At 45.3% G+C, this 25,589-nt stretch overlaps 2 protein-coding genes across 2 annotated transcripts in view; both read right to left on the reverse strand.

Annotated features, from left to right (window-relative positions):
- Positions 1–4,316, reverse strand: part of LOC128950725 (E3 ubiquitin-protein ligase RNF213-like) — a 43,214-nt gene extending 38,898 nt beyond the window's left edge. Inside the window, 9 exon segments of the mRNA XM_054295647.1 lie at positions 298–578; positions 772–965; positions 1,192–1,350; positions 1,984–2,165; positions 3,091–3,362; positions 3,365–3,469; positions 3,472–3,591; positions 3,594–3,669; positions 4,125–4,316. Coding sequence (XP_054151622.1) covers positions 298–578; positions 772–965; positions 1,192–1,350; positions 1,984–2,165; positions 3,091–3,362; positions 3,365–3,469; positions 3,472–3,591; positions 3,594–3,669; positions 4,125–4,316 — 1,581 coding nt within the window.
- Positions 4,317–12,236: 7,920 nt separating this feature from the next.
- Positions 12,237–25,589, reverse strand: part of MMRN1 (multimerin 1) — a 37,112-nt gene continuing 23,759 nt past the window's right edge. The window contains exons 5-8 of the mRNA XM_054295894.1: positions 24,673–24,846; positions 18,203–20,182; positions 13,787–13,933; positions 12,237–12,658 (exon numbers count right to left, since the gene is read on the reverse strand). Coding sequence (XP_054151869.1) covers positions 12,237–12,658; positions 13,787–13,933; positions 18,203–20,182; positions 24,673–24,846 — 2,723 coding nt within the window. The remainder of the gene's footprint in view (positions 12,659–13,786; positions 13,934–18,202; positions 20,183–24,672; positions 24,847–25,589) is intronic.

Consider the following 25,589-nt stretch of genomic DNA (forward strand, 5'->3'; position numbering starts at 1 on the left):
AAAACTTAATGGCAAGGCTTAGGAAATTACCATCCAGACACAAAACCCCCTCAGGTATCAAGTCACCACATCACAGCCCTGCTGCTGACACCCATGGGGTCTCAGAACCACACCGAGGTGCACAGGCTGACTGAAGCCCTCAACGCAGTCAGTGACAGTCACCCCAGAAGGATCCCCACTGCTTCCATACCTGAACTTTTACTGGAAAAACAAAATTAACCCAGAGAGGTCAGCAGCAAAATCAAAGTTTGTGTTCAGTAGCAGAATGCTTTCTGTCTCTGCAGGAGAAGGGATTACCTGCTCTGCACCGAAGTTTAACTCTTCCCATGTCATTGGCCTACCATCAAACACCCGCTGGCCTACTGCAACGCAATAGAACTGCCTCAGCTGACAGAAGAAACTCCTCAGATTGTCAGGACTCCGGGTTCCAAGGATGCTGAAGATACTTTCTAACATAATATTGGCAGCAATTTTCTTCCCTTCCACCACTTCCTTGTTATTATCAAAACCAAATTTCTGCTGGAAGTTTTTGAGCATGGAAGGCTTTGCACACACGACGTCATCATACTGGTGCCACTCTGGAACAGCAACACAAGGAGAACACAGGAAAACAACCATTGCAATCAGGTGTCTTCTCCCTTCCAGCTTCCACATCAATACCCCCAGCAGCCCACTGAGCTGCCAGCTTCAGACAGGGCTGCCTGCCAGGAATGCTGGGCCATAGGACAGCAGGGATCACCCCAAGGTCCAGGTCCAGCCAACAGAGCTCACCTCCATTTTTGAGGAATCTACTGTTTATCAGTAAGCAGCGATTCACGGGATTATTGGATACTGACTTCTTGTAAATGAACTCATACTCCCCCTCCCCAGAGGTCACCCAGTACTTGTAAGGAATGTATTCATCCAGGATTTCTCTGCTGAGAGTTACAGCGCCTTCAATGAGGTATCCATGTTTTTCCAGAGGCCTTGGAAACACAAACACAGCAAAGGCAGGCAAAGGACATGTTAGCTGATCTACAGACCTCCCTTTCCATGCATTGCTCCATTTTTAATAGGAATGGTGATACTTTAGAACAGTTTTGTCCACTGTGAAGCCCCTTGCTGCAACCCCCAGCTGTGGGCAAAGAGCCACCCCTTGCCCAGTGGCTGAGGCCCCACAGAGACTCCGATCACAGAGCGGGGAACACTCACCGGGTGCACTTCAGCTCGCAGATGTTGTCATTCCAGTCAGCGTAGGAAGGAATGTCCTGGGCCCTGATGAACACTTTATGGGTACGGGGGTCGAACTTGAAGTCTTTGGATAATAGTGCATGGAAATATACTGTAACACCCTCATTGTGGCTCACAGAACTGCAGGAAAGAATTGGAAGGGGAATAGAAGGGATTCTGTTGGGGTTTTTTAATTGTACAAGTCACTGTAGACCTCAAATCAGGCTCGATTTGAGACCAGCTGAGTGGCTGCAAGATCCATAAACTCTGGCAGCAGTTCACTCAGACTGATGTTTAAGCAAGCCTAGTGCAAAGCCCAGTGCAAAAAGGAAAAATGGGCTCCTAAAGGCAGCAGGACATGCTCTGGCCTAGCAGAGTCACCTGGAATGGCCACACTTTCCACTCCTTCCAGCTCATACACATTAAGCAAGACATGAAAACAGCTCTTCACACTATTCACCTGAAGCATTGTGTGTGTGAAGCACATGGTGCTCATTAGAGCAAGAAATAAAAGAATAATCTCTTTTTTATCCATCAGATGCTCAAGTAGGTTCAACACATCACCCAGGACATCATCTGTGCTGCATCTCCCATTCAACACTGGCTCTGTCGTGCACAACCACTTCACCTCAGTTTCAAGACAACTCCATTTCCACATGTCCAAGCATGTGGAATCCCAGCACCAATCCCAGCACCTCAATCTGGAGTCCTGGAGTCCTCCTTGCAGCAACTCCTGTTAGTGAAGAATGCTGGGAGCAGTAAGGCTGTTCTCACCTTTCTTTAACCTTTTCCACAGGTTTCTGCTTCCCTTGTTCCTTTTTGTTCTTGGGGCTGTCTGCTGCAGCCACAGCACCCTCCTTTCTGGCAGCCTCCGCTCCTTGGCTCCAACTTGTCTTTGTACTCACATTGGGCATTTTCTCACATGGGGTCTGATTTTTCTCTTTTGTGTTTTCATTCTGCAACAGGGAGACAAACAATGCCCAATGAAACAGGAGACCCTGGAAGCACAGCATCTCCTCCTGGTGTGTTGGCACTTGAGAGACGGGACTCCTGGTGCAAGCAAGAAGCCATTTATTGTTTCTACAACTCCATTTATATACTCTTACAGCCTTAGGTAAAATTTTTCACTGCTAAGAAATAACCACATTCATGTTTCTTAGCTACACTGCTTAGCCACAGTCTTGTGCCTGCAGTCGTGCATGACTTCCTTTAAACAAAGCCAATTTCCTTTTTGTTTCCTCCCTTACATTTCTGTTTGATGATCCCAGGGCTTCTGCCCCACCAGAGTCAAGATGTCCACATCACCCATCAGCTGTGCAGTACTTTCTGCTCTACTACCCATCTGCCCCCCAACACTGGTGCAACACCAGCTCCATCCTCCTGGAAGCACTGATCCCTCTCTGAGGGAAGCCACTGGCTAAGGAAAACAGCCCATGATGGAAGAGGAGCCCAACCCAAACACACTGCCACACAGTCAGCTCAGTGAGCCCCAGTCCCAGAGGATGGGGCATAAAGAAAGTGAAAGAGAAACCACAGCAACTTTCAGCTTACCAGGCCTGTGTATGAACAGAGCACAGGCACCCGCAAAACACAACATCCCCTTGTTCAAGGGGATCCCAGAGCTCTCCAGGGAGCATGGCTGGCTAGAGAAGAGATACCTGCCACTCCTGGGGGCATCTGAGCCACCTCTCAGTGAGAGCTGGGCTAGAACGGACACCCAGGAGAACAGAATTTGAATTGGAGCATCCCCAAAGTCCTCCCCAATTCACTCCTGTATGCCTGGGCAGGTGCTCCTCAGCATCACTGACAGCAGGAGCAAGTCACACTGACAAAGGGAAACTGTGCCCACTGGAACACTCACCAGAGCTCACTCACACTCACTTTAACAGTGGAACTGGTCCCTTTCTATTTGAGCTCCTTCCCAGCCTGTGGGCTCTGAGCCGCAGGGGAGGTCTTGGTCTCAGGCTTGCTTTGGGGGGCTCTCTTGGCAGGAGGCAACCCAGAGGGACTCGCTCCCTGCCCTGCTGACAGCAGCTGCTTGCTGCTGCCCTGGGCCTGGGAACGCGCTGTGGCTGCTGGCTGCTGGCCAGGGGCACCACTGTCCCCTTCCACATTACCCCTGGCTGCTCCATCCCCCACCTTGTCCCCTGGGCTGCAGCACTGTGAGCTGGGACAGCCCCCCTGGCTGTGCTGCTCTGCTCTGCAGGGCTCAGCCTTTCTGCTTCCGGGCTGCCAGCTTCCTTCCCCAGGTGTGCAAATGCCTATTGCCTTCAGCTGCATTTCCACTGGCATCAGTGCATCCATCAGCACCTGGCTTTGCTCCCTCAACAACGGGGGGTTGGATTTCCTGAGGAACAATGCATGTGTCAGGCAACTCTGTGGTTGAGGAGGCAGAGAGTCTAGGGGAACAGGTTCCCTGGAGGTGGACATATGTTTCTTTGCTTTACTCTTTTTCTCTTTCTATAAAAAAAGAAAAACAAAGACCACAATGTCTGTTTATTCATGGCCAAAGGGAAACTCTTTGTCACCTCCTCCATCGCAGCAAGTGTCGAAATCTTCCTGCTACACAGGGCTAACAGAATGATCAGGAAGAGAAGGTACAAGACCAGCCAGTGAAATGCAAATAACTCTTGAGAACTGTGTAGGTTTAATACCCCAGACTTGCTCAGCAGGAGCACAGAGCAGTGCAGCAGTGTCTAAGCTGACTCATGTAATTTGTGGTGTCCCCCTCCCGGCACCGCAGCTCCACACGCACAACACAACGTCAGCAAACACAGCGAGCTTCTCCTGGACGAAGCCGGGCAGCAGCTCCCTGACATGGCCAAAGGGATGTGGGGGATGCAGCTTGGCCTCCTCACTTCTAGCAAGAGAGCAACAAGGCACAGCTGCTCCCCAGCACCCAGCAGGGTCCTCACCTTCTTCTGCAGAGGAACCTCCTGAGCAGAGTCACCAGCCCCACGCTGAGCTGAGGGCTCTGCGTTGTCCTCTGGAGCTGTGACATATTCCAGCACTGAGGATCCCTTTTTGTCCTCCCATGTCTCAGCAGAGCTGGGAGATCCACCTGCAGTGTCAGGTGTGGTGTTGGGCAGAGCTCTTGCTCGGTCCATCAGCAACTCGCCCTCTGTCTCCTTTGTTTCAGTGGTGGAAGGAGGCCCAGCAGCCCCTTCTCCCTTCATCTCTTCCTCTGTATCAGGGACTGCAGGGAGCTGCACCTCTCTTCTCCCTGCAAAGCAGGGAAATGAATCGTTAAACTGGAAACTCACCCCCCAGAGGGGTCGCGGGATGGTTGGCGTTGGAAGGGACTATAAAGCTCATCTCATTCCACTCCTGCCACAAGCAGGGGCACCTTGCACTGGACCAGGTCACTCCAAGTCCCTAGATTTGGAGAGCATCAGAAGAAAAGGCAAGACTTGTGGGTTGAGATAAACACAGTTGAATAGGACAGAAAAGGAAAATTACAGTAACCATACAGGAATATCCAAAGCCAGTGATGCACAGGGTGCTTGCTCACCACCCTCTGAGCAATGCCCAGCCAGACCCTGAGCAGTGGCCCTCACCCCTCAGCCAGATCACCCCAGTGTTTCCTTCAGCACCATGCCCTGTGCTCTGCAACATCCCTCTGGGCACTGGGGCAGCTCTCCTGGCTCTGCCCCCTCCCAGCTCCTCGCTGCCTGGGCAGCCTGGGAGCCTGAGAAGTCCTCGGCTTAGTGGAAGCACTGCTCAGCAGCAGCTCAGCCATCCGGCTCTGATCAACAGCAGCCTCATCCTGAACTCAAACACAGCTCTGAACCCGCTCCTGGGAAGAACATTGCCTCTGTCCCAGGCAGAGCCAGGGCATGAGCCCAGCTCGCTGCCAGGCTCGGCCCCGCCCGGAGCGATGCTGCCCCGTGGGCGGGGCTTGCATGCAAATGAGACCGCTATGTGATGGGCGGTGCCTGTATGCAAATGAGACTGCTATCTGATGGGCGGGGCTAGCGCGGCTCCCGGGGGACCCTAGGGGGGCACGAGGAAGACCGGAATGGAGACGGGGGAGAAACGAGGGGGGGACCGAGGGGGACACGGGGGACACGGATGGGGGAACCGAGGGGCACACGGGAGCATACACGGGATAGGGGCGTCCCGAGTGAACAGGGCGGAGATGGCAGTCCCCGGGCACGCACCGGAGGGCTCCGGGCGGAGTGCGCATCAGGGTGCACTGGGGAAATCGAGGCGCATGGAGGCGCTTCGGGGGCACCGCGAGGGTGCACCGGGGCCCGGAGCCCACAGCGCCGCCTGCCCCGGAGCCGCGCCTGCCCCCGCCCTGAGCCGCCCGCCCCGGAGCCCCCCAAGCCCAAGCCCGGCGCCCCGTGCCGCCACTCGCCGCCCCGGCACCGCGACTCACCCAGTGACCACTGGAGTGACCGGGTACGGGCACCACCACCCGCAGCGCCCGCCCGTCCTGCCGCTCCGCCAACTCCCACCCGGACAACTTTCCTTTCTCCGCCGAGCCGCCAACTTTCGCTTTTACAGACACGATCCTCACCCAGACCACCCCGGCCAAGCCCGGCCCCGGCCGCCCCCCCGCTCCCGGGCGGCTCTCGACGGGTCCCGGCGCGTCTGCCCCCCCCCATCCCGGCTGGGGTCCCCCCGGTACCCCCCGAGCATTCCCCACCCATCAGCCCGGTGCAGGAGTCCCCGGCCGGCGCAGGGTCCAGGCAGGACCCGGCAGCAGCAGTGAGGGCAGGTGTGCTGGAGGAGAGCACTTTGTGCTGGTCCCGACACACAAAAGCGGATTCCGCAGTCATAAATGGGGGCATGGCTGCTGCCCCATCCCGGATCCGACCAGGACCGAGCCGAAGACGGGCTCCCAGCAGCCCTGCCCTAAACAAGCAACCCTTTTCTCCCTCCTGACATACCCACAGCTCAGTACTCTCCAGGGCAGGACCCAGAGTCCTGGCAGGTGTGTGGCTCCCGGGCACCTATTCCGCCCTTCCAGCACCACCGGCAGCAGGAGCTGTGCACAATGTGCCCTCGGGCTGGGATCACCCGCACTGCCCCAGCTTGCTTTCGGTTTCTTTCCCCACCACCCCCGCACTGCCCCAGCTTGCTTTCGGTTTCTTCCCCCCCCGCCCCCCCACCCCCGCACACCGAGCCACATGCAGAAGACAACTCCCCTTCCCCCACAAAAGTAAAAAGCTTTCCCTCAGGAAGGTAGAGATCCCACTGACTCATTAACAGTTTCTGATTTATTACACCCTCGATGTCCCGAGGGCTGTTCAGGGAAACCGAATTCCCGACCCTGCCCAGCCCCAGGTGCTTTCCTCATCGCACAGCCTGGTGCCACCGTGCCTGTCCCCTCGGCAGGGCCCAGCCAGGGGCTCCACTCCAGGGTGACAGCCCAGCCCTGACCCAGGGCAGCGTTTGGCACAACACCCCACAGACAAGATAGGGATAAAAAAAGCTAAGGATAACTAAGGATAAAAACCAGTAAGGAGTATGTTATAAGTAATAAATCATAAAGCCAAATCAATAATCAATTTTATTTTTTTTTAATTTCATTACCAGGATTTGGTCTCAGATAGCCACAATCAAAGGGACAGCATTGAGCCCGGGATCAGTGCTGGGGGAGCACAGATCCGAACTCCACGGCTTCGGGTCCCCTCTGTGCACAAATGCTGTCTCTGCTGGGCTAGTTTTATACGGTTTTTTTCGCCTGGGGCAGAGTTTCTCCTAGTCTTCTCCTCGCTTCATATATTCATGTAGTTTCATTTTCTCTTCCCTGGGCTGGACAAAACCGTTTCTGGGAAGTGCTGAATGCTGATTGTCGGGTTATGGGAACCTGGTATTGGGGATGCACATTTTTCATGACTCTGACTAATCGAGTATTCATCCCTTGGGTATCTCTGGAATGTCCCAGGAAAGGCCATCTCCGCAGGGAGCCGTGTCTTTTTGGATTTCGTAATTTGCAAAGCAATTCCCTGGCTGCGGTTTGTGGTTTTAAATCTTTAAGAATTTTTCGTACAAGCACAGCTTATTTCATTCATATTTTACACAGGAACGAATAATTCCATAACATATACCATAAGTACAATCCCAGATGTTTTCCCTCTCCTCAGCTGGAGGCTGAGCCCCAGTGTCTGCTTGGAGGGCAGCACAGCAGCCCTGAAATAGCTTTGAGAGCTCACCAAGCATCAACACTGGAGCGGCCCAGAACATGAAAAAGGTCCAGAATTAAAAGAGCTGTTTAAAGAATGTCAGCAGCTCCCTGTAGGAAGGATGGCTTTGCACTGGTCACTGTGACAAGGAACAGTTTTGTCCCACAGCCTGTGTGGGGTTGGGCTGGCACTGTTCTGTCCATCTCGTTGTGGGACATGGGGACAGCCCATCCCCGTGCCCAGGATGGGGCAGGTGGCTCCCACAGAGGGTGCTGGTGTCACTGGGGTGGCACAGGACGTTCAGCCCAAAATGGTCTCACTGGATGAGCCCGGTGCTCTCGGCAGTGCTCACAAAGGGCTCTGCCCTGCTGCCCCTCAGCTCTGCTGCCCTGCACCACTCTGGGACAGGAGGGGGGAAAGCAGAGTCAAAGCAAGGGTCATGTCCTGGCTCTGCCTGGGACAGAGGCAATGTTCTTCCCAGGAGCGGGTTCAGAGCTGTGTTTGAGTTCAGGATGAGGCTGCTGTTGATCAGAGCCGGATGGCTGAGCTGCTGCTGAGCAGTGCTTCCACTAAGCCGAGGACTTCTCAGGCTCCCAGGCTGCCCAGGCAGCGAGGAGCTGGGAGGGGACAGAGCCAGGAGAGCTGTCCCAGTGCCCAGAGGGATGTTGCAGAGCACAGGGCATGGTGCTGAAGGAAACACTGGGGTGATCTGGCTGAGGGGTGAGGGCCACTGCTCAGGGTCTGGCTGGGCATTGCTCAGAGGGTGGTGAGCAAGCACCCTGTGCATCACTGGCTTTGGATATTCCTGTATGGTTATGTCTCAGTTTGGAAAGACAGGTGCCTGCTAAGGAAGGCAGGAGCCTCCCCTGAAATGGAGAATGTGAACCACCCCCCACCCCCCTCCAAATTGCTATAAATTTTAAACTAAGGGTCTCTCAGGCAAAAAATATGGGAGCAGGAAATAAAAGTTCTTTAATAGGGAAGAAAATAAAAGGATAAAATAAACAATGCAGTAAACTAAACCAATACTGACAGAGTCAGAACACAACCCGACACCCTGTTGGTCAGGGTGTTGGTAGCAGTCCAATTGGAATTGTGGCTGCAGTCCTCCTGGAGTGTCAGGTGTGGTTCTGCTGGAGCAAGGATCCTGTAGAAAAAGGGTGTAGTCTTCCTCTGCAGATCCAGTGGAAGAAGAGGCAGCTGCTGTTCCTCTGGGAAATCCAGTGGAGAAGCTGTGTTGGTATTCCAGAATCGCCAGATTATATCCGGGTAGAATACTTGGCTCCTCCCTTCGGGCAAAGCATCTCACAATGGGATGCTACAGTTCTTATCAGTCCTAAGCAGATGTGGTAAAAATATGGGTGATTGGTGTTAGAAGTGTTAGCAGAATTGTGGGGCAAAAGCTAATAGGCTGAAAAACATTTATAAGGTATTGTAACCAGAAAATGGGGTGGCTTCTGATAGAATGGCATTGAGTTTTACATCTCTTATGTCTCACCCTTCATTGGGACTGATAATGGAATAAAATCTTTTAAAACACCTCTCAGTTGCCCCGTCTCTGAAAAGCTGGGAAAACTAGCTAAGTCAAGGGGAGAAGCTCACTTTTATTGGTGGCCTGGCAATGGAGTAGAGCTGGAGAACCCCAGAAACCAGCACCCCAGCCACGATTCCATACTGGACCTCCCAGAAGCAGAGCAGGGCTGGACCTGGTGCCCTTCTGTCACACAGAGGGGCATAAGGTCCAGCCCTGCAAGAGAGAGAAGCCAGGCTCAGCTGTGGCCGGTCCTGGTGGCACAGAGCACTCAGTGACAGTGCCAGCTCTGCAGGCACAGCCGGGCTGCACCCGGGTCTTGAGGAATCCATTCTGTGCAGGTGGCTGGGGCAGCTTTGGTGGAGCTACAGGTAGAGCTCTGGGTGGGAGCCCTTGGAAGGGGCTGTGACAAAGGACCCAGGCACAGGTGGGCAGCCACATGATGGGACACTCAAGAGAGAGTGAGGGGACACTTTAGAGACTGTGATGGGACACTTAGAGGCAGTGATGGAATGCTCAGAGACCTTGATGGGACACTCAGAGACCACCCCCAGACTTAAGTCTGTCTGGGAGGGGATAAAAGGATAAAAGCTCTCGTTTTCATGAGAGCTATCTCGCTTGTGCCGGGTGCTGACATACATACCCACTTCATAACTATATCCGGTTGTGGAATTTATTTATTCTGCGTATTGCTTCAGGGCAGCCATGAAGGGGCCTCTGTGCCAGCTCAGGAGGGCAGGTATGACTGCTGGAGTGGCTCCTGGATGGCTGGACTGGGGGACTGCCCGTTGCCCACTGATGCCCTCACTCTTAACCCGCCAGAGCGTCCAGAAGATGCCAGCGTCGAACATGGGCACCACGGCCGAGATGATCATAGCGGCCACTGCCACTTTGGGGATGTAATAGAAGAGAGAGGTGAGCTACGCCAGGGACAGCAGGACCAGGGCACCTGCGGGAGAGGGACCCTGAGTCATGGGCACCCCAACACCCAGAGGTCCCTGATGCCCAGGGGTCCCCAGCACAGGCAGCAGCCTGGGGACAGGGCAGGGGCAGGGCTGGGCTGTACCTGTGACAAGCCCTCCTATGGGTGTGCAGACCCCAAACCCACATGACATTATCATTTTAAAGTATTCTTTTTTCATGTTTTAAATAGGAAAATGAGAATCAGTTTCAGTACTATTTCTATTAGGGAAATTAGTCTTCTAAGTGTTACTCATACATATGTGGTGTTAATCAGAATTCTTACTTTACCCCAATGAATCTGTTGTTTTGTGAGAGGAGAAAAGGGGTGAGAAAAGAGGAAAGAAAAGCAGTACAATGACACAAAAATTATCTGATTGCTGGGGGAAAATAGTGCCTGTGAAGATGAGGACCCGGCTTGAAGGATTTAGAGGGAAGGGCTGCAAGGGCAAAGAAAGTCACATTAAAACAGAGATGCAGACTCTGGTGGGTCATTTTAATTTCATCTTGAGAGTAATTTTCATGCCATTTAGCCATAACCACAGCAGGAATAAAGAGGACTAAGCACATTAAAATGACAGCATCATAGAAGGAGGGAGTGTGGCTGTGTTCATTATATTTGATAACATTCAGTGATACAGTAGGCTGAGTTAGTGCCATGTCAAAGAGTTGAGTGTTTATTGAAAAAAATGGGGAATGCAACAAGAGAAAGGTCTTCAGCACACTCATTCAGTGTCCATGGTACATTAGGAACACATTAATTACAGAGGTCACAGAAAAACCTCCAAAAAAAAAAAAAAGTGGTCTTGGATTGAGAACTTTGATGAATTCTTAACTGCTGTCCTTAACCACAAGCCATAATAAAATGCCCCCTGAAGTTGGAGGGATGCTCTTGAGTGCTGCACATTTCTGGTAGCCAGCACCCAGAGGCACACAGACATAGACACGGTCCAGCACCTCTGCTTCTGGTGGGGAATGCTCATTTCTGTTTGAACAACAAAATGTTGATTTATGCATCTGAGGGAAGATATTGTGAATTCTCTTACCCATATACAGCATGGCAGGAACTCAGTAATTTTATGGACATTCATCTTAAGATCTTGTAAGGGACATTGAGTAATACTAAGAAGAGAGTTGATGGTGCCCATGTGTTTTTTCAAGAAAAGTTTGTGATGGTGGAAAACAAAATAATTCAGAGAGCACCAAAACATTCTGTGCTTCAATAGACTGGCATAGATCATAGTTAGACTTTTCCAGCTTTTACAAAAAGGGAGTGAGACAAACACAGAGACACAGAAAAACCTGGTCAAATACCATTAACAAAGGCAATAACCAAAAACAAACCTGGCCAGTCAGACCAGGGGATAGGATATCAAGAAACTGCAGCAGCCTGGGATTTTGTAAAGAATAAGAAAAAAAACCTCAGGGTTTGTTTTTTCAGGCAGTCAGGCATCAATTAAAAATATTTCTTTATTGGATTGGTGCTTGAAAAATCACATGCAGACTGAAATCAAGTTCATCTTGCCTCATTAGTTACTGAATATACTGCAGAAACAAACTACATAATAGATTTATAGAATTCGAACTCAGAAAATACTTTGGTTATGTAATTTAATCTTGTGTACTTTATAGGTCAAATGCTAAAATCTGTGTGAAGCCAATATAACAATGTTTGCTTAAAACATATCACCCAAGCAAAATCCAGCTGTGGTTTAAATATTTCAAGCAGCAGAGAGAATCTACCAAATCCATTATGGTGCTTATCCTATGACTAATTCAATTGCTAAATATACTGTATTTCTAATCTGAAATGTGAGTGTATTCCACTTGGGGTTTTTTGCTGCCAGATTGAAAAAACCTAGTTTATCATCATACTGGTTACATAAAAAAAATCATGAATCAATTGAATACTGCCATATCAAAGTATGCAGTGAATAATGGTAGGCAAAATGAAAAAGAAATATATTTTTTCCAAACAGAATATATAGACACAATTATCAATTGATACAATGAGCTAAGTAGTAATCCAGCCTCTGAGTCATCAACATCTATCCATCACTTTTGATTTGCAGTCAGGGTGTAAAGGAATGATCAAACTGAGCTTTCTCTTGAGAAGAGATCCTCAGCAATCTCGTGTAAGCATGTCTATGCAATGGAACAGCAGAACAGCATCAGATTTGTGCTTCCCAGTCATACTGATATGAGGAAGATGCTTTGTTTTCCCCATCTCCAGCCTGTGGACTCCTTGGGGTTGGGCACAGGGCTACAACCAAAGAAGATCTTGGAGGATCAGCCATTCCATTGGGAAGCTTAGTGCCCTTAAAGAAGCAAAGAATTTAAATGCAAAGCTAAATTCACCTGCAGGCTGCTTCATCTGACTAACAGCTCACTCTCAGGGCTGCTTAGGTACGATACAACAAGTAACCACTGAATGTAGTGACAGGGGGGTGCTTGGCTGGTATGGAGCCAGCTGCCAGCCTGAGCCAGACTTCCTGACCGTAATTTAACTCCAATAAAGCATTTCCAGTAATGACTCTGTCAGTGTTCTTGCTGTTATTGATATTTTCAGCCTGAAAGGTGAGCTTGTCTATCCCATCAATGACCAGATAGCCAGAGGCACGTGGGCTGAAGGATTCAATGGTATATTCAAAAACATAGACCCCCAGGTACGGAACATGGAACTTCCCAGTTGCTGGGGCAAACGAGGCGCCGTAGTTGACATCCAGATTGTTGAATCTGATGGGTCCTGGAGCTGTCATTCCAAATGTATGAGAAGCAAAAAAAGCCACCATAGGTGCATATCTGTATGATCCTTTTGAAAAATCTGGAAGGGAATAAAGAAAAATTTTAAGTGATGCTACATTGTAGAAAGGTGACTTGGACCAGCCAGAAGACCAAATGCAGATTTTCTGATGTCACATCATTCTGGGGATGACTGAACTTGAGCAACTGAAACACAGTATTCCTGCATAAACACAACTTTTTATATTAGATAAAAAGTAATTTTCTTCACAATTAGTGCTAGATGTATCCACCAGAGAAAAATTTAGCAACACCAAGGGAACTTGATGTTTGTCTATACTAGGTTATCATTAAGGGAGCTTGCTTTCCACCTTACACCTCCTCCTAGTTTTCCCACTCCAGGATCTCTTTCATTGCTCATGTGAGTGAGCTGAAGCCAAGAATATCAGCACAACTCTTAGACAAACAGCAAGGAGGTTCAGCATTCACGATGTTAAATGAGGGGGATACAAGTATATGGGTTTCTCTTCAAGCTGAGCCTGTACAATATCGTTCCCTGCTCCTGTACAAATGATTTCATTCTCTATTCATATGCTGTCATGAGTAAAAATCAGCCAAATGAGTGCTGAAAGATGCATAAAATTCATATTTTGTGTGGCCTGGGTGTAAATTATTTATTGTATTTACTACACTGAATAAGCATAATTTTCACTTTTTTTTTTCCGTTTGGAATCTTTCAAGGGTCTGCATCCTTTGCTGATGAAAGCCAGAGGCAGGCCTAAAATGATTCCTTGAGGGCACAGCCCCACACCTTCTGGCAGCTATTGGTATTTACAGAACATTTATGGCTGCACTGAAGACAGTATTTCCCAGTGATGTGATTTTACCTCCCCCTTCAAAATCCATGGCATTACATTCAAATGCATCTACTGCACACCCTCCCACTCTGCACATTTCATCAGGGAGCTTTCCAGCTATTATCACAGGTCCCAAACCAATGTAATCCCATCATCTGGTCATATTAAGAAAAGAGATCACCAGTCACCCATGGGGATTGATGTCTTCAGCACCAAAACACAGGGCTCTGCTGCTTGAGTTGTCACTCATTAAAGTGAAAGGTGAGGTCTCTCACCAGCAAATGCTCTGTAATTAGGCCCTGGGGCAGAGGCCTGCACTGATCCTGGATTGCCCTGCTAAATTCTGTACTTGCCAACACTCAGGGAATTGTCCTTCACCAGCTTCACACTGCAGTTGACTCCTCCAAAGGGGTGGCGACAGGCGCAGACAAAGCTCTGTCTGTCATGGACGCAGGTTCCTCCGTTCTGGCACGGGGAGCTGGCGCACGCTGAAAGCTGCCCTGGCAAAGAGAGGAGCAAACCCAACAGCCTCAGCTGCAATGCCACAGCAGGGACACTCCCCAAGAATGCAGCATTTTGGAAAGGCTCTTTGCCAATTCACAATTTCTGCTGAAGTTCTTTGAGAAGGCCAACTTCAGTTCCTGTCCAGCCTCCCTTTCCACCTGAGCACAGCATTCCTGCAGCTATCCTCCAAGATATTCAAGGTCACCTGTAAATTCTGAGCTCTGCTGGTCTCAGAGGCTCAGGCACATGCAGAAAGGAAAAAGAACCTCCAAAGGAGCTAGATCAGGCTGCTCTTTCTGGACTGAGCCATCTTCTCCTTGGGTGTACCAGAAGAGATTTGGTTCTGCTGCTGTACAGGTTGGACTGTCTTGTCTAGACATTTTTCATCCAGGCACGTGACAAACATTGCAGGAGAGCCAGGCTCCTGGTGATGCAAGGTCCTAAATGCTGTCCCAGACGTTTCCATTACTTGTCCGTAAGTCCCTAATTCCATTGTGCCTATCAAGGTTGTTGCAGAAGTTTTGGACTGCAAGCAAGAAAAATGATACCAAACAGGTGGCTTTGCAGAGCACCCTCACTGAGGATGTCCTTGACTCTGCTGCCAGTTAGGGATGAGCTGGCCAAATTAAACTCAGCCCATACAGAGAAATCTGTCAGGCCTGTGCTGCTGAGCTCTGAGACAGTCATCACTGAGTGTAATTGAATAATGTGTTGTCCTAGCAGTGTTCTGGGGGAGAAAATTCAGGTCACATGAAAAAAATAAATATTGCTATGAAAAATTCTGACCACAAAGCATTCCCAAACCACCTTTTTGCTTTCTCTTGGTTTGGTCAAGTAAAAGCCAGATATTTTAGAAAACATTCCTTTTCTTTGCCAGGAATTTCCAGCAGAACTCTGGAAAGAGAACTCCACACAGTCCTGTTATGGTTAAACTAGGTTGGTAGGTCAGAACCGAAAAAATCTTGCACACAATTGCCTAGCTATTGCCAGGAAAACGCTGACCTGGATTTCACACAGATATTTCAGTCATTCCAGTGTTATCTTCGTTTTGCCAACCAGGTATTTCACAGACTGCTGCATAAAGGCAAACTGTTTCTGTGTGATATTTTAGTTCAGTGAGCAGAAGGCTGAGGCACATTGTAGTGACACTTGAATTTGCTCTGATATAGCATATGGATTTATAAACACAGCAGTCATTCTTTTCACAGAAAATAATGTCTATTCTGGAATGCCTGAAATAAAGCAATTTAGGACTGTCATGATTGGGTCACAGCACAGGCAACTGGACATGAGAAAATAACGGTTTGTTTCTCAGATAATTGTTTGCTACATCCTTCATTCAAGTTATTTTTCACTCACATTCACTAAGCACCCACAACATTTCACTGATATTTACCAAGCATTCACATATTTACCACGTGTCAAAGGAAAGCAGAAAAGGAAGGGAAACAGCTGATTGTGCTGACTGTATCATACTCCCAAAATACAAAAGCTTCCTGTGAGAACACAGCAGTCTCTCTGCTAATTGGCCTCTACTTATCATAATCAAGAAGTAAACCCAAGAAACAGGAACAAGATCACTAAAAGGAAATGATAATGAGATTGAGAGTAGCATTTAGGAAGTCTGCTGTGGGGTGATTCTGCCTGAACTTAACCTTGGAGTTAATTCAAATTCAGACATAATCTACATTAAATTAATCCCCCCTGTGAAACACTGCTTAACTGCAACTGGGAAGCTCCTCCATTTGCTAGAATAAGAGAAGATGTGGGGGATTTGAGTCAAATTAGGATTTTCAGAGCAAGAGGCAAATTCTGCAGATCTCCACCGTGCCAACAATCTCCATGTAACCATGCTGCAATAGCATCTTTCTGCTGTCACTTCTGGCTGAGGCTGCTCCTCTGCCCAGTATTTTCTCTTTTCTTGATGAAGAGTGTCCTGAGACACTCTGTCTGAAATACCTCATTGGGGTAAAGATAGCAGAGGGTTCAGATTAGGAATAGATCTCCTACTCAAACAAATATTTTATTGTTGATTAATGTTTCACAACTTAGTAGTGTAGATGAGTAAAAGACAGAGACTATAAATTAAAGTCCTAAATTGTCAGTATTACTAGCAGAGAATAAAATGTAGCTTCTAATTACACTTGGTATGGTAGTAATGAGAAGAGCCAGTTAATGCCCAGTTTTGCTACTCTTTGGGAAGGCAGACAGCCAGAAGCTCTCTTGGGAAATAGACTGCCAATGCTGTGCAAACAAATCTCTAACAAATAATGAAGCTCTCTCAATATCTACCGGGGTTTTTTAGAAGCAAAACAAATATTCACCCATTTAATGGTCTCCTTATGGAAAAATTGACTCCAGTAGTTCTAGGTGGTGTCCTAGGACTTGCAAGAAAAAGCTTTCATGGAGGAGGAAAATCCACGCAGGCAGAAGATGGATATTTGCTAATTAGCGTGATGGTCTTGCTTCTTTAACTTACAGATATGTAATGTATGGCTTTGCTAGGCATGAAATTTGTTAAGTACAAAATCTCATTACCAATGGAAAAGTCAGCATCAACACTGCTATGCAGAAACCTCATATAAAAATAAGGCTTCTCCACATCTGCAAAGAACTGTACTTTCTGCAAGTGAGCATATATCCAATGCTATCAAGCAAGTTATTTGTGAAAATTGAGTATAAACAATAAATGGGAAAGACTTTAATTCATCAATATGGAGTGAAAACCAGAGCAGGTGGCACCTTCCCATGCTCCAGGCAGGTAGCACTAGTGATACTTTCCAACAAAGTGCATGGTGTGGGAAGGATCAAAGACATTTCCCATTTTCTCTTCATTTCAATTTTGAACAGAGATTTCTAATTTCCATTCTGTGCAGTGCCAATAACAGATATAAACCTCAAAAAGGACTTGAGGAAGAATTGAAATTGTGAATAGCAAAATACACAAATTACTTTGTGCATTTTTAAGTGGGATTGCCTGCTCTCTCTGACTGAAAAGATAACCAAGGACTGAAATCCTTCAATGGGGAAGACTTTCATCAGCAACCAAGCTACTCATGGGATTATGGCTTTGAAAAGGATCCTTTCCACTGATCCTTGCGAAATGCTGTCCCTAGGATGGGAAGAGATGAAGAATTAAAGTGGAATGGAAGGAAGGACAAAAGCGTGGAAAGGGAGATGGAAATTGCCCTGGCCTTAGTCATGAACAAGAGTAATAGCTCTTACTACTCCATGTACTACTCTACTACTACTACTGTACTACTCTACTACTACTCTACATCTGCTTGAAATAGGGACCAAGTATTGGTTTAGAAATGTTCTTAAGTTAGGAGCACGTTACAGAAAACATTCAAGTCTGGATCTTCAAGAATATCTGGACATGAGTTTGTCATTAAAAAAAAATTAATTTTAATGTGAATTAGAATCATCTCAGTATTTTGAGTCACTCATCCATTTTCTGTATTGTGCCAGAAGTTATATTTCCATAAAAGATTATCTTGTGCTTGTGATTTTCACTCAAGTATGATTGCAGAAGTCACAACTCAAGAGTTTGTACTTCTGTGAATTCATTCATAACTCATTTCACATGATGGCATTTGAATTTAAGTTCAGAAGCAGATCACACTGAAAATTTCCTTTTTTAAGAATGGCAGCTCCTGCTTAGCTGATCTTCTCTCCAGGTGGACTGGAGTCAAATTTACTTGATTGGCTGGATTCCTGCTTTTTCAGGAACACACTGCTGTAACTGCACTTCTCAATGAACTCCTGAAGGAGCCAGCAAAAGCCTCATTACAGTAATTTTTGTTCACTTGCTTCAGGTTTTTGATACCTATCATCCCTACTGACACTGCAAAGTACGGATGCAACTCCATATTTCTCTCCCAGCTTGCATCCATGTTTTTCTACTGAAATTGCTAATTGAGATGCAGGCATAAAATTCTGGTTGTTTAGGTTTTGTCTAAACTGTCAGTAACTTTTCAAAGGTCAGGTTCTCAGCTGAGTGCATGTGCACATGTATATATCTTAAACCAATCAGATGGGAACATATTAAGGAACGTTAAATTGAGTGCAAAATTTCCTAAGCAAAATAAATTCTATTGTAAGCAATGACTAATCACTAATCTCAGGATCCTCTGAAACACTCTTCACAGCAGTCTTTAGACTTTTCATTTCCTCCCAGTCAAGTTCTGCCCCTCTGTTCATCACAATGGTTACATTATCTTCATAAAACATACCTGGATTTTTAGTAGAGTAAAATGCATTACCTGGATCGATTGCATTATCTGTGTTTCTCTGGCTTCGGCTTGCCAGGCTCATGGTGGCGTCTCCTGACACTTTTTTTGTTGGGGAGGGCTTCTTTATAACTGGTTTTGGCTGTTTCTGAAGTTTGGTCATGTTGTTCATTGCATTTACCATGGATATGTCAACATGCTGGGTTAAATTTGTCAGAATAGCTCCTGCTTTTACTTCAAGCACAGATTCAACGAGCTCCTTGAGGCCTCTCTGCAGCAGGGGGATATCTGGCTGAGCCAATTTAATTAGCACAGGTAGGCTTGCATTCACTTTCTGGATGCTGTTGTTGGTGTCCTGGCACAGCCCCCAGGCCTCATGAGCAGTCTTGTTCACGAGTGGAACGATGTTTGAGAAACGGATGGACTTGGCTTCCAGGGCCTTGATCCTGGAACTCAGTGCCTGGAGCTGAAGGGAGACCACCTGTTCTTTCTCTGTTGAGGCAGCTTTGGTTTTTTTCACTGAGACACAGTTGCTTGCCAAAAACTTGGAAATTTTTGACTCTACATTCAGAAGGCGAACCTCATGGTCCTTTGAACCCTCCACAGAATCAACCAGTTTTTCTTCCAGGCGCCTCATCTCTTGTTGCTGCTTTTCCACTTTTGAGGAGGTATCATTTAAAATATGGAAAACTCTACTGAAATTGTGGAGGATACTTTTGTCAGACTCCTTTTCGGGAAGATCAGAAAGAGATAGCGCTACCTGTGAAGTAATTTTGTCTCTCTTGTTATAAAGCAGTGACTGGAGGGATTCATTCAAGAGTTGGAACTGGGGAATAAAAGCCAGGAGGCTGTCCAGTTCCTCAGCTCTGCCACAGCAAACTTCAGTCTCGTTTCTTAGAGCATGTAGCATGTCTTTCAGTACATAATTATCTTGAATAGAGTCAATAGCACTATTTACTACTATCATGGTCTTGTTTAATCCGTCCTCTATTTCCATGGAGCATTCATTAACACGACTCTCAAACAGCTCCTGATAAGCCTGAGATTCATTTTTAAGTCTTTCCTGAGTTTTGGAAAGTTCCTTCATTGCAGAATTCATTCCGTTAATGACAACAGTGAGGTTTTCAAGTTTCTCTTTCAATTCTTTAGTTTGGATTTGTTGCTCATACTCTGAAGTTAGACTGAAAGGTACTCCTTGTTCAATCAAGGGTTGCAGGATCTCCATATCATAGCACAAGTCATTAATTTGCTCATTCATTCTGTCCATCTTATTGCCCAATGGAAGGAACACATCAGAGACACTCTTGTTTAGAACAATCATGCTCTCTTGGACTGCTGCCAGCTGTGCTTGGAAATCTGTCCTGCTCTCTGACAACATGTCATCACAGACCCCCAGAACAGAGTCTCTCTGAATTTCCAGTGCAACACTGAGATTGCTGATCTTGCTATCTTGCACTCTTAAGTCATCATAAATCTCCAGCACCATCATACCTTGTCTCTTTACTTTCTCATGCAGTGTGATCATGTACTCTGTGACATTGTACTCCATGACTTGATCTGCTGGGGGGAGATTTTGTCTTGAAGACTGTTCAGCTGATAGCAATTGTTCATGAGCATCTCTCATTTCTGAGAGGGTCTTATTTAAAGATTGATAATAAATTACACTTCTTGACTGTTGGTGCTCCAAGTTCACTTCCAAGGACTTCTGCTTTTCTTGTAAAGCTTTCACAGGCTTCTCACAAGTGAGGGCCATTTCCTCTCTCATCTGCACCATATGACTCTTGAGCTCCAGAATGTCAAGCTCTGTTGGCCCACTATCTTTCTCCTGAGCAAATTTATTTTGGGTTTCATTCAGGTGCTTGACTAGTTCTTTTGTATTTTCAAGGTCACCTGACATGCTAGACATAGTCTTGAAAATCTGAGCCATGCTCTCTTGAATTTCACCTTGAAATACTTGAAAGTGTTCTCCGACTGTGTCTTTGATGAAGTCATTGATACTTCTGGATTTGAGACCTTTGGGGGAAAGAAGAAATATGGAAACAATCAAATCAATCATGTTAGTAACATAGAAGTTTTCCCCACAATGTGAGCAAACAGAGCGCTGCACAGAGGTGAAATACACATCCCTGCCCCAGTTTACCCACATATAGAATAAAATGTACAGATGAAGAATGTAGGATGCTTACAGTTTATATACAGCTACAGTGTTTGAGGATCCACTCCTGTTTCTACTGAAATCAGTAGGACTTCTGCTAGTATTTTGAAAGGACAAACTCAAACTCTACATGTAGTGCCAGCTTTAACCTCTTACCTAAGCTGTTTCTGAGCATTGAAAGGGGGAGATCTGTGTGCTTTTGTGGCTTGCTCATAAAAAATGATGCATCCTTTCTCCACTAGGGAAGTAAGTTAGGAAAAAAAAAGAAAAATCTGCTTTACAAGATAATGGTCAAGAAATGAGAGCAGAGATTAGTACCTTCCTACTGTATTGTATGTGCTAGGTGATGATGCAACGCACTGTTGTGAGAAAGAAGCAGAATAAAAAATAATAGCCTTATCGAATAGCTAAATTTAGTAACATGACAACTGCTGCAAGATGCAGGCATTTTAAAGGTAGAAACTTGTAGTCTTGCATACTACAACTCCTTAAATAACTCCTAGGAATTCTGATCCTGAAAAGCACTAGGCAGAGGTCAATGTGTGAATTCTGCCCCAGTGAACAACATGAAAATGTGTTTCCCACATAGCCTTAGAGAGGTCAAGACAGGCATAAAACAGTTCTGCATAACATATTTCAATCAACTAGACCAGTAGTTCTGCTCTGGTGTGAGAATAGAAGGATATTTTATTAATTTATTCTTCAAAGGTAGCTTGTCTGTCCAACTGAAACACTGAAGCATTCTTTGCACAATTTTCATAAGCCCTATGAACATTTGCAGCCAGACTGTAATATAATGATTAAATTCTTCAACCTCTATAATGCCTCAATGACCACAGGTTCTCTGATTAAAACTATATTGATAAAGGCAGAAATTATCTGTTCCCTTCTTCCATTTCATTCTCAATTAATTCTACAGCCTGGAATTTATTTCTTCATCTTTAAAACGCTGAGGCAGGTCTTCAAAACTTACTTGAAGGCACATTCTCAGCAAGTGCAGTAAAGCATCAGGAAATCAGACCCAAGTTTACTAGTCCAGGAAAGAGCCCCATCAGAAATCTAGCATGAAGTTTCCTAAGAATTAAACTCCATTATTGCCACCTGAGGTCCCAAATGTCCCAGCAATTTTTCATAAAGTATGATAAACAGCAGTGGTAATACTGAGATTACCTTGATCATCTTCCTTTTAACTACCTAAAGAGCAAGTCAATGACCAGAGAGATGCCTGTAAATGAACATGCACATGTATGTGCACACTGGAGTATCTCAGAATAAAGGTGTCCTGGCAGCTGGGAGGAAAAACCAAGATATGAACTAATGTCAAAAAATTATTCCAAGAGATGATTTGGTCAGGTTACTTACTGATGCTGAAAAGTGCTCTGTGCTCTGAGACACAATGAGCTGTGGAGAAAAATTTAATGGCTGTGGAAAGAACAAAGGTTACTCTAAACCTACTGTGAGGAATCAACTAAATTTGTTCATCTCAGCAACAAATCTTGATAACAGACTATTCATCTGTGAGAGACATTCCAGAGGGTCTATACCAACCTTTTCTTTCTGTGACAGACACGAAGGTGCCAGCCTTACTCTCCAAGTGGAATTGCTGGAACAGCAATTCCAGCTCCATGCAGTTGGATAGTGAGCGTAGTATGGAGCTCAGCTTTGGTTTTCAGGTGTTCCCCTGCCCAGGGGAGTGTGGAGCCTGCTAAACCAGACAAGCTTTGGGTTTCTCTCTACTCTGCCTTCTGGCTAGGACAACTGGGTAGCTTGTAAACAAAGTGCAGCAGGGGCTGTGGGAGCCCACACAAAGACCTGACCCAAACTTGGTGACAATTGGGTATATTGTTAAGCTTGAGCTGCAAACACATCTGTGCACTCATGGATGTAACTCAATTTCTCTGTTGCTCATTTTGAAATAGAAAGGTCCAAGCTACCTGGGAACGTTAAAGATCTCTTGCACTTTTTATGAGACTATAAATTTTAATTTTAGTTTCCTGGCTGAAAACCAAAGGGTGTAATTACTCCGTGTCAACATATATTCTCTTTGCAGTTTCAATTATTTGAAGAACAATGTGCAAAATAAATTTATGTACACAGGAGACTGAATTGAGGTTATATATGCAGCTGCAAATGACATTTCTGACTTGGAAGTGATTAACACTCCATTACTGAGTTCATTTTGAAAGGAGTGTACATTTTTATAATGAAGAGGAAGGGCATATATTAAATATGGAATTAGAGGAAGAAGAAAATATTAGCAGGAAATAAGCAGAGTTTTTTAATTTAAAAAGAGCACAAAGTTATTTTCCCTAAGTAACAAATGGGAACAGCTTCCTGAATACTGAAAGCAATTTTTAAAATGCACAACAGGTTTCATTAACTAAAAAGAGGAGCATATCAGTTAATCCAGTGAGTGTTGCCCTCCATCAGCAGATGACATGTTTGTGTCACTGAAGTCATAGATGAAACCAAGAATTAAACACTTTTTAAACTGTATTGAATTGTTTGATTGCATAATCAGACCTCACTCCTAACAAACCCTGATACAAAGCTGGGCAGAACATTACAACTTCTGTGATAAGAAAAAAAGGGGATGCATGGATGTGAGAAAAGGACCTGGCACTAGAGGAAGAAAATGGAAAAGTAGGCAAAGAAGTAAAATGCCTGAATAGCATAAAGCAACTACAGACTTAACTGTGCTTTAAAAGCAGGTTGCTTCAGGATGGCAGTGGTACTGGGAAAGTTGTGGTTTGCTTCAGGTGAGCTTCTAAGAGTAATTTTTAGCAAGGTACAATGTCCAGTGCTGTTTATGCATTTGAGTACAACTGACTGATATTTCCTGGACAGAAACTGCAGTTGCCATTTGTCATTGCACATAGAAGCCACCATACACATTAACCTTTTCTTTCTCCCCTCCTTTCCTCATTCCTGCTGTTTATCTATGTAGAAGCCAAGAATAACCTGTGTTGGAATGCTCATAATTAGAGCCAAGGAATGTAGTTGATAGCATCTTTTTAATTGGTGCTATAGCTCCTTGATTAGGAGATAGATTGAGAAGATAAATCAAAAAGAGGGATATCAGCTGGAGATTTTTTCTGAGCAGGTATAAAACGTTACAGGTAAAAACAATAAAGACTTGAAGGGCATTTCTGAAGAAGATGGGTTTTGGATAGCACATTTTAATTAAGACTTAGACCCTGAAATAGAGAGAGAGAGTGCAGAAACAGAAACACAGGATGGTGAAAAACACCTCTTAGACTAGCATGAAAATGACAGCTAGAATGAGTGAAATAGGAAAAAAAAATGAGGAGAAAGCAGAAGGGAAATGGAAAATATTCAAAGACAGATTAAACGTGCACCCAAAGGTCAAGAATGCCAACTAGCAATATGTGGAGAGGTGAAAGCAGGTCAGCGATCAAGAGATGGAATGAACTTGCATACAAGAGAGCTATCTAGCACATGGCAGGAGCAGCTCAGGAGACAGAGGACTGAAAATACAAGAAATGGCACCCAACTTGATAAATCAGAGGGAGATACAGAACTCCTTATTGTTTTGTTCAGTTTCATCTCAATGTAAGGAACTCCAGAACCTCTGTTCTATTTTTAAATAGTAGAAAAGTCTCTGGATTCTTAAGTGCAAAACATGGTTTGGGGAATATTCCCGAAAAATTGGAAAAATATTGCACATTGAGGAAATGAAAGTTTCAGTCTGAATCTGCTTGTTAAAGAGCACTTTGAACTGGGTAACACCCAGATCTTGCAACAGGATTACAACAAATGGATGCACAGTTCTGCTGGTGAGGATCTGAACTCTAGCTGTGTGCTGTGTCTTTCTCATATACTGAACATGAGTACAGATGTTTATCAAAGATAGCCTAATACAATCAGGGACAAATTATTCAGCAGAATGTTTGCTGTATTATAAACACAGCCACCACAGAATTCCTTATAGTTTGCCCTGTGTGTGTGAATTATGTATTAAAGAATATTAGTAAGCCTTGGTAGCAAAACAAATACTACATCCTTTAGCAGCTGCCAGATAAACAGAAACAGACATAAGGATATTTGCAGATGCTCTAAGCAAATGAAAATGCCTTGATAGTAGCTTAAGCTACCATGTAGATGATGAAGCATCCAAGAATATAAATTTTTTGTCACTATGAAAGACACCATAGTGAATGTTGCAATAAGCAAATTCCTCTCTTATGAAATGCAATTTTAAAAATGAGTTCTCCCAACAAGTTTAGAGTAACAGAATAGAACAGTCTATGAAGATTTTTAGCTTTTTTTTTTTTTTTTCCTGGCACTTCTAACAGGGTGAGTGATTACATTAATTTATTTTTCTTACCTTTTAGAAAAGACTGGAAGTCTCTGCCCTTATCTTCATTGATTTTGCCTTCCAGAGAAGAAAGCATCTTGGTCATATCATTCATCGCAGCAGCAATGCTGTCAACCTTCTTCTGTAGAAAAGTCAGTTTCATCTCCTGACTGCTAATCTTCTCATTCATTTTTTGATAAAGTGCTTGGTAAGGAAACAAAATGAGAAAAAAACCCCAAAACAAGTATTGTTAAACGTCATTCAGTGAATAAATAAAAGAAGGTCTAATTGACTGAGAGATATTAGCTAAATGTGGGGTGAAAATTTTCTGAAATTTTTGTTTTGAGTGAATCATCTTGATTTTTGTCATGTACCATGTATTAGTGAGATTCAGCAGCACAGCAGTTACTAATTACTAAGCATATGTATCCATTATAAAGTATTTATGATTCTACCAGAGTATTCTGAATGCTTACCTTATTTTAATCAACATAATGCCATTCTTCCTCTACCTAGCACCCTACAGGGTATTCAGTTAACTCTCATTTAGTCAATCTCCCTAACACAATCACAAAAGCATTCATTTTTACTTACCATTTATAACACAACTTCATGAATTTGCAAGGCTTGCGTCTGAAGGCATACATTATCTTTCCATTGTTAGGGTCAAAATAAAGACTTGTTCAACACAGAAGCAAGGCAGAAAAACAGCTAATAGATAAATTAATCTGTGGAATAATGATTCCAAAATTATCATTAAAAATAGAAGCTTAACCTACAAAGTCAAGTTTATTTTAAAATCTGCCCAAATTGCTCTTGATACTTGTAGTCTCCTCAGGAATAAAAAGGCCTAGATGGATGCTTTTAAGATAGGTAATGGTGAAGGATGCCTTGATGTTGAAAATTAGGACTCCACATGACTTCAGCCGGCCATCTGAGTTTGACAG

This window comes from Melozone crissalis, unplaced genomic scaffold, assembly GCF_028551555.1.
Source record: "Melozone crissalis strain CALT ecotype California unplaced genomic scaffold, PUWL_Pcris_2 ptg000006l_1, whole genome shotgun sequence".
NCBI classification, from domain to species: domain Eukaryota; kingdom Metazoa; phylum Chordata; class Aves; order Passeriformes; family Passerellidae; genus Melozone; species Melozone crissalis.